Below are 19252 nucleotides of genomic sequence, written 5' to 3' on the forward strand. Positions count from 1 at the left end.
CCTAAAACCCATTCCTCATCAGTTATAGTCACAATTTAATGTCAGAATGCAGAGCTTTCTGTAGAGAAAACCAATTATTTTAAAATGCCAAACAAGATCAGATTGAGGAAAAAGCACACACAAATACTTAAGTTGCCCCTCTACAGCTGCTGTTTCTTGGCACTTAAACAATCTCTTCATGGGTTTATCACTGGGGGCTTAACCCAAGCCCTTAAGAATGCTTCTGTATCTTTTGAGCTGTAGGAAAATCTCTATTAGCTGGCAGCCATGAACTGCCCCCACTCTCCTATCTTCAGGCACAGCAGCCATTACAAAGATGACAGGATGTATTTTAAGCCCGTCTGCAGCCAGAGTTCACCCATAGCTACAGAGCTGCAGAGTTCTTGTATGGCTACGCTTCCTATCTGCACAGTACAAGCTATTGTACAGAAGGCTGTCCACAGGCACTCCATATTTTGCTACACAGATACTTGTCACATCAGCTGATGAAAAGCTCATGTTGGCCCAAACCTTCATTGATATGGGTTGGATACAGACTACCTGTGTGCAGAAATCTGCCCTGCCCATTAAAGAGGTGCTCCAAATAGCGGGTACATCCTTGAGAATAGTGTGAGAGTGGGGAAACAGGCTGAATGGAGAATTAGTGAAAAAAGCCTCCGACCATGCATGGGAATGCACCTCTAGCAGAAATGTTCCCTTCATTGAAATGAACGGGAAAGCCACGGCAGGCAGATTTGTGGTGGTTGTGTATTGTGGGATTCACCCCTCATGTCTAGGAGCTATTCATCAGAAAATGGATATCCCTGGCTTATCCGCTCCCCCCCTCCCCCAGCGTGATTTGTTCAGGAAGCGGCATAGCTCAGTGGTGTACATGTGCTGCAGACAAAATGTACCAGGTTCAGTCCCAGACATCTCTCATTAAAACATGAGAGACCTCCATCTGAGAACCTAGAGAGCTGCAGCCACTCAGAAAAGGTTATATTGGTCACATGGAGAAGATGCCTAATCTGGTACAAGGTAGGCTCAGCAATCACAATGTAACTTCTCATTGTGTTGTCCTCATAGGGTCTCTGCTCTTGATGCCAGATGCTCATTGTATCTCCCCGATATGTTATTGAGTAGAACAAATCCCTTGGAAGTCTAACAGCTTAATTCCTGACAGTTTTGGCTCCTGAACAACGCAAACCCAGAAGTGAGTGTTCCAGTTTGTGAACTATTTTTGGAAGCCGAATGTCCGACGGGGCTTCCGTGGCTTCCGATTGGCTGCAGGAGCTTCCTGCAGACAATCAGAAGCAGTGTTTTGGTTTTCGAATGTTTTGGAAGTCGAACGGACTTCCGGAATGGATTCCGTTCGACTTCCAAGGTATGATTGTATGCAGTTACATGAGAGACATATGCTCTATTCAGGCACCAACTTTCAATATGTGAGGGTGGATTGTGTGTGCTCCTCATACCAGTTCCTTCATGCCCTCTGCATGTCCAAGTGTGACCGTATGGATCAGGGAACCATCCTGAACTCACCATGGAGGATCCCACATATTATAGAACTCAAATATTTTTTCTCCAGGGTTTTGTACTGCACAAAAGCCTCAGTGAGTTCAATAAGCTTCTCCACTGCAGAACTATCTCTTGGGAGTATGGAGGGACACTGGGAACTGGGATGAGGACAGAGCTAATGCACTCATGCACACCCTTCCCACCTTGTGTCTTTATTTAAACCCCATTACAAACACCTAAGTAGGGCTGGGTGTTTAAATTCTGAATCTGAAGTTGAGGTGTATTTCACTGTACTATCCCTCTATACTTTATCACATCTTTGGAAGAGAAGCAACCTATTTGAAATGCACCAATATCCAGACTGGAGCCTGAGAACTGATTGTGTATTTGTTGTCAGTATCACCATCTAAGAATGATATCAAAGCACTGGCACCGCCTGCAGTTTGGCCAGGCACCCTCCGGTTTGCCAAAGGCATCTCAGCAGCCCTGTTCCAGACAGGAGATTTGGTTCAAACCGTGCCTCTGACAGTACTATTATATTCTCTGACATCTCAGCATGGTTAATCAAATATGCATGTGCATTTTCAATATGCATAAAGCGCAGATGAAGACAATAAAGTACCTTTCACAATCAGGTTCCCTGAGTTCCTAGCAACTCCAAATTGATTCATTGCTATGCACGTGTATACACCTGCATCTGATTTGGTAACATTATATATCTTCAGGCTGCCATCCTCTGGGATAAAGATTCTGAAGAGAAGGGGGAAAGAAAAGAACCACACAAACCAGTTATTAACAGGATATTGTTCTGAGCATTAAAGCCGTAACAATGATGTAATGTTACTTTTAATATTTGGACATTAATCATAGTTGATGTTGTCTACAGCAAACTGAGCACAATCCAGATAGATTTTCATCTCGGTGTATCATTCATCACCGTGCTAGACACAACAGATTAGGCATACCAAAATTGACTAATAATCTATCAACACCAGTAGCCTGAATTCTTCTCTGCTCAGCATCAGATTCTTCTGAGGAAGGAATAAATCCACAACAAGAAGTCTAATTATGTTGTGTTTCCTCAGGTGAAGAATACTCCTGATCTCAGATAATGAACTATTTACAATATGAAGTATGTGACCTATGTAATTTTCACAATTTTAGAGAAAGTTATTAGTCATCTGGCATTGCTTACATTCTGACCAATTAAATAACGAAAACAGCACCAAATGATTGCCATAACTTTAGTGCATTACTATGAGCCAATCTGTGAATTTCAGTTTCACGTTTTTCCTACCCTAGTTCAGTTCTTCACGGTCCCACATCAGTTTGTGAACTATTGTTTTGTAAAGTCCTCGTGCAAATTCAATAGCTTTTTACTGTGACATTCTCCTAACAAGCACATTATTGAGTCCAGTTGTGCCTAATATACACATTTTGCAAGCAATATCTCCTAATTTATTTTTGTATGTTATTTTCACTAATATGTGCATTTTTAAGCACATATTACTTAAGAATATAAGAAGAGCCTGCTGGATCAGACCAATGGTCCATCTAGTCCAGCATCCACTTCTCCAAGTGGCCAACCTGCAAGTAGAATTTGAACACAAGAGGACTCTCCCCTCCTGCAGTTTCCTGCAACTGGTATTCAGAAGCATTACTGCTCCCAACTGTGGAGGCAGAACATAGCCATCATGGCTAGTAGCCTCTCCTCTATCTATTTGTCTAACCTTTGCCCTAGTGTGTGCAGTTATACATTCTGGGGTTGGAGAACTGCACTGCAAAATTCAGAGAAGTGTGTATTTTGAAAGATGGCTGCTTTTCAGTACCTGTATTGTTTCAGGAAGTGTAAATTAACTACAGTGGTACCTCTGGTTACAAATTTAATTCATTCCGGAGGTCCGTTCTTAACCTGAAACTGCTCTTAACCTGAAGCACCACTTTAGCTAATGGGGCCTCCCGTTGCTGCTGTGCCGCCGCCGCACAATTTCTGTTCTCATCCTGAGGTAAAGTTCTTTACCTGAGGTACTACTTCTGGGTTAGCGGAGTCTGTAACCTGAAGCGTCTGTAACCTGAAGCATCTGTAAACCGAAGTGTTTGTAACCCAAGGTGTTTGTAACCCGAGGTACCACTGTAAGTTCATTTTTAAATGAGAACCAAATTAATTTTCCACCCTAATCATCATAGCCATAATCAAAAACCACACTGGGAGTTGTTAGGTTTGGCATAAATTTGTAAGAGTGCTCATGCACTACAGTCCCCGCTTATTATTGTATCACATCAGAGTGCATTATAATGGAGAACACGCCACCACAGTGCTATCTCATTCTAACTCAAACCCAAATACTTGTGGGTTGTTGTTGGTTGTTGTTTTTTGTATTAATCTACAGAGCACCCAATTGCCATCCCTTCCCCTTATTTGACTGCAGTCCTAAAATGGGAGAGGGCAGAGTCAAGTGACCCAAAGAAAATAATCCAAGCCACATTTTTCTGAAGAGAGAGAAAATTATTACTACTATCCATTGTATAACATTGTTGTGCCAACTGCAAAATGCAAGAGCAAACTATAACGTGAGCAGAGCCAGAGAAACTAATTTGGAGTTAATTATCACAGGCTGTGTTCAACCAACTGTCAAACACAAGAGAATTCTCACACCTGTGCTTAGTGTTTGAGGTGATCAGGTGTCAGATTTTTTTATTTTTATTTTAAAAAGCTAACTCCCTGGGATTTGCTTTTCATGATGGCATCCTCTCCTCTATTTGGTCCCACTGTTGAATCAGTAAGTTGCTTTAGTACCTCCGCTTTGTTTCTCTGCCTAGACGCAACTTAAAAATCTATACCGTCCTCAGTTAAGTTTTAATACATTTATATAGGTAGAGAATTGATCAAAATGAGGAAAAGAACTGGTTTGGCACATGTCTTCTGCTATGATGCTATATATTTTGTGTTTTTATGTTGTAAAGCAACCTGTGAACTTTGGGTGGAGAGTGGGATATAAAATTAATAAATAATAACAATAATGTCTGTGCTTCAATGAATGCAGGAAAGATATTCCAAGCCCTGTAACTAATGTGCAGCACTAAACACTAAATGTGCTTTGCTTCCAGTCTGTTCAATGGGGAAGTGCATTGCAGGGAAATTAAAAGTTGTGACGGCGCTGGTGAGTCCAGCCACGCAGACCCAGTTCTTGCATCAGTGCTGGGGGAGTTTGTTTGTATGTTTGTTTTTTTAAAGTGTGTGCTAGAGACCCAATGTCAGCTATGGGTGTAATACCTCCCAAGAACTCCAACCGCGGTAGACTAGGTGCTGGTGCCCAACCTATCATTTGACTTGGCATGTGATCAGTTGCGCAGAGCTCTCTAAGAAGAATACCATTTTATCTATTTCCAAAGGATGGAAGTCTAGTTCCAGCCAGCGGTGGAGCTTCATGCTCTGGCACCGGGGGGTGGAGAGCAGGCAGGGGTGGGGCTGGCGCATGTCCTGGAGGCGTGGCACCCAGCGTGGGCAGGGGGGCAGCCATGATGGCACCCCAGCAGGATTGCATCGCGCTCTCCCCGCACTCCTCTTCCTCCACCAGTGGTTCCAGCCTGCATGTATGTGTTACTTGGGTACTGTAATGAAAGTTGGTTAAAGATCAAGGGTCTCTGGATAATAGAGGAACCCTCTTTCAGGAATGTGTATTTCTCTGCTGTGTGAAGAAGCAGCCCTGGCTGTTCACAGCAGTCACCTGCTCAAGCAGGCCCAACTCACTTCAGTTTGCAGCCTACCATGGTGAGCAAAACCCGCTAAGCCTTGTACGGTGGTCTTCTAGGTGTAGTTCCCAGCAGGCAGCAAACAGGTTTACTAAGGCCCTGGTGGAGCACTGTGTATGGCTGATGGGCTGCTTTTGGCCTAGTGGAATCATAAGTGGTAAAGATCTGTATTACCATATGGTTATATTTCATAAATAAAGAAATGGGACCCTCAGAACCATTACTTAGGGTGGCCTCAAACACACCACATCAGAACAGATAATATATCCCTAAGCCAGAGGGCAGAACAGGCCACAGGGCTGCTTTAGTTGAGATTCGTTCATTGAAAGGGACTTGGACTAGATGACTCTCACGGTTCCTTCCAATTCTATAACTATGTGATTTTTTAAAAAATTCATAGAATTTTTATGCCGTTTGATTGGAAAACAACAAATGGGATCCTCATAACAGAGGGTCCTGGTTGCACAGGGGACCCAAGAGCTCACCTGATAGGGTTAAAATGGGGGGGAGCAAGAAGTCCTGGCCATTCCCCTGGGATCACACCAGGCGATTTTAGCCAATAGCCAGTGGGTGGCGTGATCCCAGGGGCTTTACAAACGGCAGTGTGACACAAGGAGGGGCACTTGCTTCGCACTGTTGAACACCCACCCACCCTCCCTAGTTTAGGTAGAGTCGCTTGGCCTTTCTTTGGTTTTGGTCGCCTGTTTTGGAACAGGGGCTGGGTAGGAATTTTTTTTCCATTTGGCAGATTGGCTTTAGCCATTTGGTTTTCGCCTACCTCTTAGCAAATCGTCACAACTTGTAAGGTAGCAGTTAGGCATTGGCTCAGTTGGATTGTGGGGAGGGGAGTTGCGGCCATCACCTGCCCCTCCAGGTTTACCCCATTTGATGGTCACCCTCAAGTCAATGCTTAGGAGTCAATGCCTAAGCCAATACCGCTCATGTGATTGTATTTCAATAAAGTTGTGGCCAAAAAATTTGCCACAAAACTTAAACTAATATAAGTGTCCGTGTGTATTTATTTTGGGGGTGGGTCTTGGGGCCTCGAGACACAACAACAACCAACCCTGAAAGCTCTTTATATGCAGGTGCAGGTTTAGAAAGAATTACTGTAAGTTAGGTATAAATCCAATACACAGAAATGCATTGTGGAGAAGACTCTGTGCCTGCTCAGTTTGCTTTCCATGTGCTAGCTATTGATGGGGCAACTTTGAGGAGGCTGCTGCTCTCCCTCCTTAGGGTTCTTAGTCATTAAACAAGGTTTGGACTGGACAACACTTGAAAAAGAGGGTGCCTTCGGATAGAGGAATGTCTTCCATGAAGCAGGACCAAGAATCAGCATATCAGATGGGAGATTAGTGACAAATTGTATGAGAAGCTAGAAAGGTAGACTTCACAATGCTATCAGCATGCTGGCATTTCCAGATAAGAACATCTATGCTCTTCAAAGTAAAGTAATACTTTTTAATTGGCATCACTGAGCTCTGCATCAAGCCACCAAGATAAAGGTTTCTTTTCCCCCAAGTTTTTTTTTTTGTGACATTCAGTGACTAAAATAGATAAAAAAAGGAGCTTTTCAAACACTTCACATTGTCTGAAAATCTTGTATGGTTACCCTTGTGGAGTTGTCTAGTGCTTAAATGCTTGAATTAAAAGAAGATAAATGATACATTATCGTTGGAAAGAATCACAGATTCTTTCTCTTTTCCCCTCTGAAGATGCCCTGTTTGGAATGCCATAATATATAAGGGTTGAACAAGGGGGAGGGACAGAATTATTAATGTTCCATAAACTGCTACACACTGAAAGCAAACTAAAAGCTCAATGAATGTGCATATTTGGTGAATCTATTATGGTAGAGTTTAGACTCTGGGGCCCTTAGAGAAAACAGTGAAGAAAAGGCATTTTAATAATAATGATAGGTAATGTGTGAGTGACAAGATGACACAGATAAAAGGAAGAACTAAACTGAGTACAAGTAAGTAAAACTGGGCCAAAACTAACAAAATGAATTTCAATAGGGACAAATGTAAGGTTCAACATTTTAGCGTGAATAATCAGCTGTACTGATATACTATGGGGTACAACAATTTAAGAAGGATGTTGACAAACTGGAATGTGTGTAGAGGAGGGCTACCAAAATGGAAAACCAAGCCTTACGAGGAATGGTGGAAGGATTTGGGTATGTGTCACCTGGAAAAGAGGGGACTGAGAGGAGATACAATAGCCATCTTCAAAAGGCTGTCACATGGAGGATGGAGCAAGCTTGTTTTCTCCTGCTCCAGAGAGTAGGGCCTGAACCAATGGCTTTAAGTTTTGAGAAAGGAGATTCAGACTAAACATCAGGAAGAACTTTCTGACAGAAAGAGCTGTTCAGCAGTAGAATGGACTCCCTCAGAAGGTGGTGGGCTCTCCTTCCTTGGAGGTTTTTAAGAAGAGGTTGGATAGCCATCTGTCATGGATGCTTTAGTTGATATTCTTGAATTGCAGGGGTTTGAAATAGATGAGCCATGGGGTCCCAAGAATGAAAAAAGATTGAAATATTGTGTAGTAGTTAAGAGTTTTGTGGAAGGGTTCAGGAGTCCAGAGTTCAAATCCTCACTCAGCTATAAAGCCCTGGGCCAGTCATCCACTGTCAGCCTAACCTAACACACACAGTTGTGAGGCTAAAGTGGGGAGTGAGAGAACCATGGACACAACTCTGAGAGAAGGAGGGGTGAGGTGGAAACAACAAATGTCCCTCAACTTAGAAATGACACCTGATGTTTAGAAAATAAGGACGTTTAGTCCACTTCGGTGCTGTATAGAAGTGGATGAAATATGCCAAGGAAGTGAAACAGGCCAAGAAAGTAAAATACAAATATTCGTGGAGATATGCATGAAACATTAAAAAAATTGAATTGTAATAATCAGCTTGTTTTCCATCTTTTTTTTTAGTTACAACATTTATATACTGCCTTTTCTAATGCATACTGCGTGGCATTTGCAATATCAGTTTTAAAGAGAGGGTGTGGTACCCAGTGATGACATCCTGTTTGTGCAACAGACATATGTTCTACCAGACGGGGCTTCCCTTTTTTCTCCTCCATCCCCCAAGGCTCCTGTGTGTGTTCCCAGAATTGCTCAGGAGGGATGGGGGGACCCTCTGGAGCAGAATGGGGGGGAGCACAGGGGGATGCGGGGTGGGGGGAGGAGAGGAAGAAGAAGTCCCATCCTGGGGGAACTTTTCCTATAAATACAAAGACAGAGAAGCACTAAGACACTTAAAATCAACAGTGTGAGCTGCCTGACAAAACTGCCAGTGCTGAAAAAGTGTACGAGAGATAAAAGTAAGGACAATCAGCCATTCTGTCCATCTTCTATCTCCATCAGCAGAGTATGTGATGAGTTCATACTATGGAGTTTATAGAAAGGCCAAAAGTCACAGAATAGACTGCTCGATAGAAGAACAAAAAGTGGCCGATGTGAAGAGCCTGCTGAGCAGGAAATTGGGGTGGGCCCTGATCCTGGGAAGGCTATGGTATGTGAGAGGATAAAAGAGCAAATAAGTAAGTTAGAAGAGCAGTTCTTGTTTGCAAATCAATGCAGAACTTGGGGCTCATATTCAAACTGGGTCAACTTTGTAGGTCAAGTCCGACTGACTATTTTCAAGGTGAAGCAACCTTATGAATGCTCCAGCATGCATTGATATCTTAAGTAATTGCACCAACAAAAGTGATTTTTGTTTCTATACTTCTTCTTAATGTTTATTATTGCACATTGTGTTCAGTTTCTATGAAATAATAATAATGATCCTGATCTTCTGACCAGTTTCTTAGATTACTTTTCTCACAAATTTATTTATACTAGGGATAAGCCACAATCCTACATACAGTAAAATGGGAATGAGGCCCACTGAGCTCAGTAGAGCGTGTGTATTTGTTTGTTTGTTTGCTTGTTTGTCTTGTCAGCCACTTTATCTTGCCCTAGACAACCCAAAGCAAACAATCACACATAGATACATTAAAACAAAGAGGAAAAAGTAATACATATCCTACCCACTTCTAAAAGGCCACAGATAGTTAAAGGCCAACAGCCTGGTTATAGAGGAAACTTTTTGCTTGGCACCCATAGATACATAATGATGGCACCAGGCGAGCTCCCTGGGGAGAGCATCCACAAATGGGGAGCCACTACAGAAAAGGCTCATTTCGTGTTGCCACCCTTCGGACCTCTTTTGGAGGGGGCACAAGAAGAAGGGCCTCAGATGATGATCACAGGGTCCAGGTTGGTTCATATGGGAGAGAGGCAGTCCTTTAGGTATTGTTGTCATGAAATTTCCTTATGGTTGCATTATTTAGGTGTATGGGCCACATCTGACCTGCCAATGTTTTTCTGGGATGGAGGGGAGCATTTTCAAGGAAAGCCTTGGTGGGTTCATTATAGCCAGGTGTATTCTACTGTCACTTTGATCAGGTGTCAGTCAACTCTAGCTGGGGACAAGTATTTGACAAAAAATTAAAATATCAATAGTTCTTATTTTGCAAAATATATATCCATACAAGACAAACATGTTGCTCACAAAAAGGACGTCAGAACGGCATTTTCACCACAGCTTTTCTAACATAAATTCACTTTGGAACACTACATGGGAAGTTCTATGTTGAAGTCAAAGGTGCAAGATTTCATTATCAAGGCATTCCAAACTGTTCTGACAAATTTAATAGAGTTGAAAAGTCACCCTAATGAAAATTTTTCTTAATTTAGGAAGTCAGTCCCACTTAGAGATGGATTACTGATGCTGATTTATTCCCTGAACTTTAGCTTAGATTTTGTTTTTAACTATGCTCACTTCTACAAAGCCATGGCTCAGTGGATTATAATGACTCGTGCATTCAGGCATACAGTGGGCACTCATGTTTTAGGTTACCCTGCGCCCTTTGAGAGGTTGAGAAGATAAGTGTCTTGCTATGTTTAAAATCAACTGGTCCAATTAGAGGTAGATCTATTATCTTTGCTCCTGAAATAAATGTTTAATAAATAAAAAAAACACCATGGTAGCAGTCAGAAGGAGTTCTAAAATTACTCCTGAATAAGGAGCTTTCCCTTTTTAAAATGTAAACATTGACAGTAAACCCGAGAATGGAAATCCTGTGTTGCATGCTGCCATAATTAACCACCATGAACTCTGCAGTAGGCTACACTTGCTGATGATTCACATTCTTCTGTGGATGCAAAATACAGCACTATTGAACACTCAGGCTCTTGCATGGAAAAGGCTTTCTATCGATTTTGTATTTGACCAAATGTGTTCTTGTAAACCTACTGAGTTTTTGGTGAGCCCTACATACTGATACAGTGGTACCCCAGGTTAAGAACTTAATTCGTTCCGGAGGTCCGTTCTTAACCTGAAACTGTTCTTAACCTGAGGTACCACTTTAGCTAATGGGGCCTCCTGCTGCCGCCCCGCCGCCACCACGCGATTTCTGTTCTCATCCTGAAGCAACGTTCTTAACCCGAGGTACTATTTCTGGGTTAGCAGAGTCTGTAACCTGAAGTGTCTGTAACCTGAAGCGTCTGTAACCTGAGGTACCACTGTACACTATTGTTCTGTCTGCTTCTACCATTTATATTCATGCAGATATTTGCTTAATTCCAAACTAGACCCAGACAGTATGTTATTTTAATAGCAGCTCCAATGGGGCTGCTGAGAAAGGTTGAGGTTTTTGGTCCATGAGGTTAAATCTCCCTCCATGCTACAGTCCAAATGCAGGGGCGGGGGGGGGGGGAACCTTACCCAAATAGGGGAACTGTGCAAATAGACCTTATTTTTAAAGCTTGGATCTGTAACAATCTCTTGACCAAGCCTATCTCATACTGTCATTGTGAAGATAAAAAGAACAGGGGGAAGAACGCTGTATGCAATTCTGAATTCCCTTAGGGGAAGGTAAAAATATTAATGTCACAAACAGTTTATATGCAATCCATGTTTGGAAGGCAAGAATGTGGTAGAGAAGAATATTTTCATGACTATCCTTATAACTGGACATTACCCCCCCCCCAAAAAAATGAAACACCTAAAAAGAAACAGGCTTAGGCTTCTGCATTTGAGGTTTAATTCATTTAGGGGCAAATATTAATTTTGAATCTGTGTTCTTGTTTATGTTATATGGATGCACTTTCTTCCACTGGAGCCATTGGAGCCATTGAATTAAATAACCTTTACTCTTTCAAACATTGCTGCTAGTTTAGTAATGCAATATGGACTATGCAACACTATATCATGCTAGGTTGACCAACATTTTGGTTTTCGAACGCTGTAAACCCGGAAGTACCGTAAATGCTTTGGTTTTCAAACATGCCTCAGAAGTCAAACATGCTGCGCAGTGTCCGCTGAGTGCAAGAACCTGAGGCCTAGCTGTCGGCTATTAAGTTTTCGGTTTTCAAACGTTTCAGAACTTGAAGGGTCTTCTGGAACGGATTACGTTCGAAAACCGAGGTACCACTGTACTTTGGAAAACTGGGTTCAGGTCCCACTTCCATTATGAATTTACCACATGAGCTTAGTATGATAATGCATGTTTAAACACATTTTTAAAAAATAAACAATAAACTATTTAATATTTTGCAAATAAAAATATACTATCATTGACAGTACTGTGCATAAATGTATTTCTTTATTAGTAGAAACACTTCTCTTTCGACATTGCATTACCACATGGAAGAAATGTAGCATGACATTTCCCTCTTCCCTTTCCTACAGTCACCTGTATATGTGTATGTGTGTGAAGAGACACACTCTTTCACTGTCCTTGACATAAGAGACCTTTGCTCATACTATGCAGAAACACACCTCTGAAAAAGAACAACTGTGTTCATTTGGAAGAGTCACACACACATTTAAATGGAAGTGTGAAAGAAATCAAGCTGTGATCATATGTTCACATTTTAATTAAAAATGGGCCAAGCATCTCATCTGAACAAAATATTGTTAATGACCGATTCCCTTGATCTGCAGAAAATGAAAGCATTAGATCTGTTTAGTAAGGCTAATGGGAAATTCAAAAAATAGAAACTAATCAGCATGTGCTAATAGATTTTAAACAAAGAAGTTAGCTGGTGTTATGCTTCTTCTACTCTGTTTTAAGCAGTGATACAAGTTTAATGTCGTCTGTATTTTTTTAAAAAACAACTATAGAACTCCTGGGACAAAATTAATTCTTTAATAGCAAGAATGAATAACCCGTGCAGCTCTCCGCAGGCCCAGCCAACATGGTCAGGGATGATGGGATTTGTAGTTCAACAATATTCAAAAGATCCCTATCCCTGCTATATAGAAAAACATTCCAGTGAAGAAAAGTCCACTGCCATTAGGCAACCTAGTCTTGGCTCAGGGGCAGCTCAGAGCTCATCCAGACATGAGTGCAATAGGAAACCCCAATGTTGCTCCAGTGTTTCCTACAGAAACCATGTGAATGATTAGACATCACATTCTGGGACCTGGTTTTTCAGACTAGTACATTCTGGAGTCAAATACATATATGGATGCTCATCTGTGATATCCACATTGTTATCCATGTAGATAAACATTTATTAAGCAGGCATGTTACAAATAAGTTAAATAAATAAATAAATAATTTGTCTGCTGCAAGATACACTGGTGTTTTTCAAAGCCATTTGTAGTATGTGGAGCTGCCCTTAGATGGAAGAACTGGTCTTCAGATACAATAGTATGCTTTTTTTCCTGAATCAAACTGCAGTGAATACTTCTCTGAACAGAGGCCAAAGACTATACACAGCTTTCATTCACCTCTCTTATCTCAGTCATTCTTCTGCTCATACCCCATTCAGTACATCTCATAAAAGAAAAGTCTACAAACAATTCACACAAAAGCATCTACTCTTACAGAAAAGAGTGAAAAGGAGAGTTTAACTGAATTATAGTTTCAGCCTATAGGCCAACTATGGGGAAAAAATAAAGAGAAGAAAGCAAATACAAGGGCAGATTTCATTGTACTCAGTCCCTCCAGTTTTCTTTAGAGGAATATTAAAATCATTAAATTAATTTATTTGTGTGCTTCTGAACTGACAGCAGAATTAGGTCAAGTGAATTAGGTCTGCCTAATGACGTATTTGTCAATAGTGCCACTAGAATACATCTTAGACTCTTATGATTTTCATTATATTGTTGAGTTGGGGGGGGGAGACATTCTACATTCAGTGAAGGGTTGAAATTTGAGCAAACTCCTAAATTCACCCTAAATTGTTTAGCAGGGGCTGGGAATAATCCTGGCAAGCTTCCTCATGAGGCCAGCCGAACTATGGCTCTCTGGCGGTTCAAGAAACAAAAGGCTGATAACGGTCTGGTTTGTTTGATAATAGTAAGCCATCAGCAAAACACAAGACCCTCTGCCCAGTAGCTTTTGTGGTAGGATGCCTGATGCAAGCAACAGGGGACACTGTCTTTTGCAATGTGCTTGAGTTACAGAGGTTGCTACAGCGACCGGAGGTGGCAGGGGGATGCTGGAAGTGTAAAGGGCGGAGCTGTTTTTGGCAAGTGCTGCTGGGAAGGAGAAGGAAGAAGTGGGGAGGACTCCATGTGGGGACTGACGGGCAATAGCCATGCTTGCCTGCTGGTAAAGGTAAAGGTAAAGGTACCCCTGCCCGTACGGGCCAGTCTTGACAGACTCTGGGGTTGTGCGCCCATCTCACTTAAGAGGCCAGGGGCCAGCGCTGTCCGGAGACACTTCCGGGTCACGTGGCCAGCGTGACAAAGCTGCATCTGGCGAGCCAGAGCCGCACACGGAAACGCCATTTACCTTCCCGCTGGTAAGCGGTCCCTATTTATCTACTTGCACCCGGAGGTGCTTTCGAACTGCTAGGTTGGCAGGCGCTGGGACCGAGCAGCGGGAGCGCACCCCGCCACAGGGATTCGAACTGCCGACCTTTCAATCGGCAAGTCCTAGGCGCTGAGGCTTTAACCCACAGCGCCACCTGCGTCCCCTGAAGCAGGCTGTTAAAGAGAAACATGGGGATGGTGCTTAGGATGCTGATGAGCCCCTCTTGATGTAAATGCCATAACCTGTCTCCATCTCATTTCCCCTCGTTTCCCCCAAAGGAAACAGAAACCCTGGTTAATGCCAAGACCCCTGGAATTTTGCATCGCACAGCAGATATTGGTGTGGCCTGTAACAATATGTTAATGATCTTTCTACTTATCTGTGTGTAATTTGTATGGCAATAATACCACAGTTTAATAAAACTCCATTTAACTATGTGTAAAAGAGTCTTCTCCCTATCTCAGAGCAGATTTTAATGAGCTTTGAAATCAGTTGCCACAATTTCACTGCAAATAAAATATATACTATTAAACCTGAGGTTAATTTGGATCAAAACAGAATTCCAAATTCCAGTTGAACAGGCTTATTAAAGGCATTTGAGTAAATAAAATTATTAGCAACAATAAGTGAGAGAAAAAATATTCCTGCTAATTAAAGAGGCAATTATATTCCATTTGTGTGTTTTTTTCTAAGCACACCTTGGGGTGTATAAACTAAAAATACAAATATTTGTCATTGGGAAACACTGTCTAGATATGAAATGTGTCGTCCTTTGTGATTATCTCCTTTGCAATTCATTGAGAAGATTAAAGTGTGTGTGTGAGAGAGAGAGGAGGGGAAGCGTGGAAAGAGGGAGGAAGACAGAAACAGAAAGCACACCAAGCAGATGCTGTTGTCTTAAAAATAAAAAATAAAAGAACACAACAAAACATAAATCCTGAAGTTTAAAAGTTGAAGACAATGATTACCTATATCCAGCTATTAAGATCCTGATTTAGATTCATGGAGCGGCATTCAAAGAACCACACAACTAGGGAAGCTTTGGGTTTGTGTTCAAAAAGCAGCAACCTCATGCCACATAACAACTCAAAATTGAACCCAGGAAGCCTTTTAAAAGGGTTTATTATGGGAGACTACTGTTCAAGGGGGCGGGGAGAAGTCACTGGCTGTACTCAAATTCTTAGGCGCTCCTAAATTAATCTCTTTGGTTCCCAATCATGATGCCCAGCTTCAAAAGATGAATAAAACCACCCACTTAGTAATGTGCAGTGAAATATTAGGAGTCTGGAGCTCAGGTACATTTCTTTTAGTTTTAAATCTCAGTTTACCTGTATATTTTATTGTACAAAATAAAAAAAATCCACTAATCTCAGATAGTCACAACATCATTAGTTTCTAAGTCTAATATTGGTGCTGGTGAACTGAAATACCATTAATTGTGAGCCATGGTAAAAGACTCAGGTCTTCAATGAAACAATTAAGAGGTTTAAAGAGAATTCAAAGGGATCGACCATAACATCCTTCTGGACCGTCTAGAGGGGCTGGGAGCTGGGGGCACTGTTATACAGTGGTTTCGCTCCTTCCTCGTGGGCCGTGTTCAGAAAGTGGTGGTGGGGGATGAGTGTTCAGACCCCTGGGCCCTCACTTGTGGGGTGCCTCAAGGTTCCGTCCTCTCCCCCATGCTTTTTAACATGAAGCTGCTGGGAGAGATCATCAGGGGGTTTGGACTGGGTGTCCATCAATATGCAGATGATACCCAGCTCTACCTCTCTTTCAAATCAGAACCAGTGAAGGCAGTGAAGGTCCTGTGTGAGTGCCTGGAGGCGGTTGGAGGATGGATGGCGGCTAATGGATTGAGGTTGAATCCTGACAAGACAGAAGTACTATTTTTGGGGGACAGGGGGCGGGCTGGTGTGGAGGACTCCCTGGTCCTGAATAGGGTAACTGTGCCCCTGAAGGACCAGGTGCGCAGCCTGGGAGTCATTTTGGACTCACAGCTGTCCATGGAGGCGCAGGTCAATTCTGTATCCAGGGCAGCTGTCTACCAACTCCACCTGGTACGCAGGCTGAGACCCTACCTGCCTGCAGACTGTCTCGCCAGAGTGGTGCATGCTCTAGTTATCTCCCGCTTGGACTACTGCAATGCGCTCTACTTGGGGCTACCTTTGAAGGTGACTCGGAAACTACAACTAATCCAGAATGCGGCAGCTAGACTGGTGACTGGGGGCGGCCGCCGAGACCACATAACACCGGTCTTGAAAGACCTACATTGGCTCCCAGTACGTTTCCGAGCACAATTCAAAGTGCTGGTGTTGACCTTTAAAGCCCTAAACGGCCTCGGCCCAGTATACCTGAAGGAGCGTCTCCACCCCCATCGTTCTGCCCGGACGCTGAGGTCCAGCGCCGAGGGCCTTCTGGCGGTTCCCTCATTGCGAGAAGCAAAGCTACAGGGAACCAGGCAGAGGGCCTTCTCGGTCGTGGCGCCTGCCCTGTGGAACGCCCTCCCATCAGATGTCAAAGCAATAAATAACTACCTGACATTCAGAAGACATCTTAAGGCAGCCCTGTTCAGGGAAGTTTTTAATCTGTGATATTTTAGTGTATTTTTGGTTTTTATGGAAGCCGCCCAGAGTGGCTGGGGAGACCCAGCCAGATGGGCGGGGTACAAATAATAAATTATTATTATTATTATTATTATTATTATTATTATTATTATTTTATTTTGATGATCCTTCTGCCTAGAGTGAATCACTCCCATAGGAAGCAGATACACAGAACAGTCAGAACATTGATATATTTAGCTCCATATTGTCTACGCCTATGAGCCATGGAATCCAGACAGAGGTCTTTCCCAGCCTCCTTGGAGATGCTGAGAAGGGAACCTTTCACATCCAACATAAATAGCATGTGCTTCAGTACTGAGCATATTGTACACCCATGTCCTATAGTTCAATCCATTCCCACCTCAGAGCCATGTTACTTAAGCACCATGACTTCATGTGAAAGAGGCATCAAGCGATTACTGGGGTGTGGAGGTGCACTCTTGGCCCCATTCATGGTCCTGGCCCCACCTCAGATGCCACATGTTTGTGTGGTCATCTGCAGTTGAAGAAGCCCATGTGCAAGCAGTGCAGGCATCTTCAAATCAGCCAGTCATTCTAATGCATGGACATGTAGCAACATGCCCAACAGTTGGGCCAGGGCCCCAGGAACATAGCTCCACTCCCCACATTTTTCCTTTGCAGGTCAGTTTGAATTCAATACAGTCTGTAAAGGGAAATGTTTCATCTGACTTCATGATGATGTCATGTGACTGAGAGGTGGGCAGTCTTGTTCACCTTGCACATTGGCCTCCTGGGGATAAGTGATACTGTATATGGCTCTCTTAAGTCCTATGAGCTGCTTTCTCTGTGTGTAGGTACTAGACATGGACACACCCATTTTTCCTGTTCGATAAGTGTTTCACAGTTGTCAAGTTAAATCTCATTCCATATTCTCCATGTATTGGGCAGTTAAATTATTTCAATAATAGGATTATATGACGCTTATATCACAGATAATGTACATTTATATGTATATATTTACATCTTCTTTTTTGCATCTTGGTCTATCTGATTTCTGTCCTCCAACATCCTTTTTCTGGCAACATCTTTAACTCCCTTGAATAATTATCTGTGTCTTCTGATTGCTTTTCCTTCCTGGTCAGCCACGCTGCCTACTTTCTCTATGATTGCAACCCAATCACTGTTGCTGTAATCTAAGTTCCATAAAGACTATCTCTGCATATCTATGAACATGAACTTATGAACACATAATTACATTTAAAAGAATTCTGTGCTGTGTGGACTCGGCAAAAACCTTTAGTGGGTAAAGAACAAGGGAAAGAATTCAGGTTAGTTTTGTTGTTGTAGTGGTTATCAAAAAAGGTTTATTTTTTTAACAATATATAGAAGTTATGTATGGGGGAATTTAACATTTTCTTTAATAATTTAGCTTGCTACTGTTACTTGCTGGCTGATGGATCCTAATGTTTGAGCAAAATCTGTGCTGAACTTTCCAGAGGTGCCAATGGACCACGCAGAAGTCACAGCTCCGAGAAGGTGCAAGGCCACTCATTAAAAAAGTTTCGTACACTTTCACATCCAACAAAGGAAAACTATGAAAGTTTTGATAAATTGAGGCCAGCAAATTGTCACTTTCAGCTGAAAAGTTACAACAAAGGAAGAAATGAGAACTAAGAATGGTAGGAAAGAGAGAAGTGCAGACCTTCACCTCTCTTATTGTTACTTTGAAGAAAGAAATGTTTTGTTCCTCTCCTATCAGAGTTTCTCTGTTAATGTTCTTGTCCACCTTTTCGCATTTTGATATTCAGACAAAAAGTATGGAACTTTCCCTTAAGATCAGCCTCCATACCAGTGGACTCGAAAATGATCCAAATAACACAATTTTTATATAAAAAGGGGGGATATTAGAAATTACAGGCCACTTAACTTAATATCTGTTTGGGTAAAATTTGTAGAAACCATTGTTAAAGACAGAATTACCAAGCATGTAGAAGAACAAGTCTTGCTGAAGAAGAACCAGCATGGTTGCTGCAATGGCTAGTCATGTCTAGCTAAACCTTTGGAGATCTTTGAGGGTCTTACTAAGCATATGGATAGGGATGATCTAGTAGACACTGCGCATTTTGACTTTCAAATGCTTTCAATAATCTGTGTCACCAAAGGCTCAAGAGTAAGCTTAGCACTCATGCGAGCAGTAACTTGTTAAAGACTAGGAAACAGTGAGTAAGTAGCAATACATTAACAGTTCTTGCAATGACAGGATGTGAGAAGTGAAGTTCCCTAAGGAACAATATTAGGACTTGTGCTTTTTAACTTGTCTATAAATGATCTGGATTTAATCAAGAATAATCACTATGTGACCAGGCTAATAGCTACAGCTGTAAATAACTATGTGTGTAATGATAGGGTACATCACATGGCACTATATGTTAATACAAGTATTTGTACACAGGTCTGCTATTTTAATATAGATCATATTTTAAAAAATGCTACTGCATTTCACTTCAAGTAGAAAAATATGGGCAAAACTGGAATTTAACAGAAGCAAAAGAAGTAAATAAGAACACTGGAATTACTCAAATAAATTTTTCACAGCCTTGAAATTTTTAAACTCCCCAT

General features: G+C 42.0%; 1 protein-coding gene across 8 annotated transcripts in view; it reads right to left on the reverse strand.

Moving 5' to 3' along the window:
• LOC307206171 (contactin-6-like) overlaps positions 1–19252 on the reverse strand; it is a 195692-nt gene that overhangs the window by 31827 nt on the left and 144613 nt on the right. For all 8 annotated transcript variants that reach the window (XR_013834298.1, XM_079958976.1, XM_079958975.1 and 5 more), the window contains one exon: positions 2120–2247. Coding sequence is in view for 7 of the 8 variants with exons in the window: in XM_079958976.1 (XP_079815102.1) it covers positions 2120–2247 (128 nt within the window). In the remaining variant the exon portion in view is untranslated. The remainder of the gene's footprint in view (positions 1–2119; positions 2248–19252) is intronic.

The sequence above is a fragment of the Podarcis cretensis genome (genome assembly GCF_951804945.1).
Source record: "Podarcis cretensis genome assembly, chromosome: 2".
Lineage (NCBI taxonomy): Eukaryota > Metazoa > Chordata > Lepidosauria > Squamata > Lacertidae > Podarcis > Podarcis cretensis.